This window comes from Euphorbia lathyris, chromosome 8 (assembly GCF_963576675.1).
Source record: "Euphorbia lathyris chromosome 8, ddEupLath1.1, whole genome shotgun sequence".
NCBI classification, from domain to species: domain Eukaryota; kingdom Viridiplantae; phylum Streptophyta; class Magnoliopsida; order Malpighiales; family Euphorbiaceae; genus Euphorbia; species Euphorbia lathyris.
In genome coordinates this window covers 77,670,468-77,674,141 of record NC_088917.1, presented here as the reverse complement: position 1 = coordinate 77,674,141, position 3,674 = coordinate 77,670,468, and the positions used below count along the sequence as shown (strand labels likewise).

The following is a 3,674-nucleotide window of genomic DNA, read 5'->3' as shown; positions in this document are numbered from 1 at the left end:
TCCACTTCCACACAGGGCCGGCCCTGAGCATAAGCCCGGGGTGCGACCACCCAGGGCCCAAAGTTAAAAGGGGCCCAAAAAATTTAACTTTTTGAATATATACTTTTTTTTTTTTGGTATAAATTTAGTTATAATATCCATTAGGTCTAAAAATTGACCAAATAATATTATATTTTAGGTCTAAAATTGACCCAAATTTCTATTTTTAGATTTTTTAGTACAATTTTTTTAATTAAGGGCCTATTATCTCTTATTTCGCCTAGGGCCCCTAAAATGTCAGGACAAATTGAAGTTTATTTTTTAACCCCCTTCTTATACTATACTCTTCATCAAAATCACAACATGAGTAACAAAACAAGAAATAAATAAACATAAACTTTATATTAGCTAAACCATATCCACAACAAACCATAAAACAAAGGTTCAATGAGCCAGCCACAAAATGAATTCTTGAGTAACATTCTCATCGAGAGAGAACTCAAACTCAAACATCAAGTACCCGAAATCCGAGAACTCAAACTCAAACATCAAGTACCCGAAATCCGAAAACGATAATTACTACATCAGATTAGCTACTCATATGATATATCCCATCCGCCTCGAACCACCAAAAGGTAAATAGATAACTTAGAAACTAGATAACGATGCAATTACGAGACCAATGGCTAGAGATGCAACTGAGATAGATAACACATGTGATCCTCCGGGAGTCCCTGGAGCTGGTGCTGGCGCTTGCAGATCTGATCCGGAGATCCCGCTTGGTGCAGAAGTAGGGGATGCTGTTGGAGACATGCCTGTGGAAAATACAAACCAATTGGGTGTAAATCATTAGATATCCGAGTAACTAGCCGGTGCCGGTGTTCATCAACTTGGCTTACAATATCAAATAGTACCGGAATAAGTTATCAATTCGTCTAATGAACTTGGCATTTTCAATACGAATCAGATATTACCGAGCATAAAAATGCCACAAATCGTACATTTTCAATCAAATTAGTCCGAATCAGACACTACAGAAAACCGAACATTAAAAAGCCACAAATCATGTCACTTTAGACTAATTCAAAATGCTAAGTTGGCTTACAATATCAGTTTACAGAGTGTCAGAAAGCCACAAATCATACATTTTCAATCAAATTAGTCCGAATCAAATATTACCGTGTGTCAAAAAGCCACAAATCATGCCATTTAGACTAATTCAAAATGCAATGTTTTCCCGAAATCGAGAGAAACTGATCAAGCAAGAAATCGAGAGAAACTGATCAAGCAAGCCAAGTTTAAGGGCGGAATCGACCCCTTATCCATAACATAAAGAGAACAGATTATAAATTTCATTTTAGCTCAGCATGGACGACAATCTATGTTGCACGGACACAGAAACAGACATCGGAAAAGATTATTTCTAAAACATAGCCTTCAAACATAAACTGAGAGGATAAGAACCCGAACCGCTATTAAAGAGGAGCGCCTGAACTTATACTTATATCCATCAGACACCTAAACTTATCAATTTTGGACTTAGACACCCTTATTTGCTGATTTGAGAGTCTTCAAACAAAGTTAGTCATTGCACCCACTAGTCAAACTTTCACCTCAATATAATATCTGCAAATAAGGATCTCAAAATTCCAAAATTGACAAGTTCATGTGTATGATAGGTACAATTACAAGGTCAAATTGTCAAATTCTGATGTCTAATTGTGCATTAAACAAAAAAAATAACTGAAGTTAAAAAATTTATTTTCAATTATAATAAGAATTAAAATGTTGTTGTTGTTGTCGTGTTACCGAGAGGTCACGGATTCGAGTCTTAGGAGCAGCCTCTTGCCAAAAACAATGGAATGGGCAGGCTTGCCCCCAATACACTCTTGTGGTGGGACCCCTCCCCAGACCCTCGCTTAGCGGGGAAGCAAAGTGCACTGGGCCGCCCTTTGTAAGAATTAAAACTCAAAGCACCACTCTGGACGTGTTTTTTTTTTTTAATTGAGGGTTTAGATGGCCCTCAAACTTGGCAATCATGATCAAATTAGCCCAAATTGAAATTTATTATCAACTCAGCCCTCAGGTTGGCAAATTTTGACAAATTGCCCTCAAACATGAGGGTTAGGTCAAATTAGCCCAAACCCAAATCAAATTAGGTATTAAAACAGACCTCAAGTTAAAATTTGCCAACTTGAGAGCTGAGTTGATACCTAAATTTCAATTCGGCCTAAATTGATCTTGGCTGACAAAATTAGGGACCATTTCGATTATTTCTCTCTGATTCAGAAACTTTACTGTGGAATTTCTCTTTCTTTCAACCTGAAGTGTTACTAGAACCACAATCAGCACAATTCCAGAGCTACATTTCTCAATCACATCAAACCCTAAAACATTCTGCAATTTACTTGAAGAACAAAAACAACATATCAGACCAAATCAAACCAGAGTATTCAAAATAAACACCCTTATAACAGTTCTCAGATTCAAAATTGCATGTGACCAGATTGCACATTATAATTAAAAAAAAAAACTCCAATTAAAATCAATAAACAGATTTTCAACAATAAAATAAAGAAAACACAAAGATCAGGTTAAGAACATACCAGGAGCCCCAGCAGGAGTCAAACCCACTACACAAAAACCAATAAAAATAAAAAAATTAGAATAAATCCCAAATCAAAACCAAACAAAAAACAAAAACCCTAAATTAAAAAAGAAAAAGAGTACTCACATCCACAATTAGACACAGAAGGGGCATGGAGTTTACAAGCAGACGGAAGAGAAAGAGCCTTAGTGATATTCAAAACAATACCCAACTGAGCACTGCTTTTAAAAGATTCACAAAGACATTCAGCATCGGTTTTCAACACAGTTTTCAAGCCGGAACAGCAAGTTCCTTCTGGTTTTGTGGTCGTGCTTCCGTTTGAAACGAAAGACAGGCAATCCGCCATGTTTAATACCAAACTTGAGCAATCGACGGCCGGAGCTGGAGCTGCGCGAGGAGTGGCGGCGTCGGTGATAACGCCGATTGAGAAAATGGAGATAATGTAGAACATCAGAGCGAAATTTGAGGCCATTGTTGGAATCTTTCTGTAATGGAATGGAAGTGGCGGAAGGAAATGGGTTTTTGTTGGAAGATTAGGGGGGTTTAAATAGGGGAGGATTTGGGGGAGAGAGAGAGGAGAAAAGACATAAAATAAAAATAAATTTTAAATTCTAAAAATAAAAGATTAAAGGAAAATGGCAAATGACAAATGACAAATTTACCCCTGCTTGTTTTTTTTATGATGTTCAAATTTTATCTTTAACTTACGAAAATTGTACAACATCAATTTTTATCATTACACAATAGAATTTTTAAACACACTAGTTTATTTTGACTCGTTTTTTTTAAATCAAAATGCATTAATAAGTCACAATCGGATAAGGAGTCAACAAACTAGGGAAAATAACACCCGGAATAACATCATAAATAAAAAGAATAGCATGTAAACGGGATAACCGGGCAAAAGCGTCAGCTAAACCGTTAGTTAATCTCTTGACAAAATGGACCGAGAAGTCGTTGTTAAGGTTAAGAAGAGATTTGCAATGTTGTATAATATCACCAAACTCACTATCATCGTTAAGAGGGGAGTTGATAGCTTGCACGACCGTTAGTGAATCTGATTCCAGAACCACCTGATCGTAGCCTT

General features: G+C 36.6%; 1 protein-coding gene across 2 annotated transcripts; it reads right to left on the bottom strand.

The window, feature by feature from the left end:
- Positions 1-362: 362 nt before the first annotated feature.
- Positions 363-3,118, bottom strand: LOC136202718 (non-specific lipid transfer protein GPI-anchored 31). 2 transcript variants are annotated; one of them, XR_010674536.1, is made up of 4 exons: positions 2,714-3,118; positions 2,586-2,612; positions 547-794; positions 363-510 (listed from the first exon to the last, which is right to left on the bottom strand). XR_010674536.1 is itself a non-coding variant. In XM_065993506.1 (3 exons), exons 1-3 carry the CDS (start codon positions 3,057-3,059, stop codon positions 628-630), a joined length of 540 nt encoding a protein of 179 aa, XP_065849578.1. In that variant the 5' UTR covers positions 3,060-3,117; the 3' UTR covers positions 363-627. The 2 variants fall into 2 exon arrangements, 1 of the variants encoding a protein (XP_065849578.1); XM_065993506.1 differs by having other exon boundaries at positions 363-794; positions 2,714-3,117.
- Between the last annotated feature and the right edge of the window lie 556 nt (positions 3,119-3,674).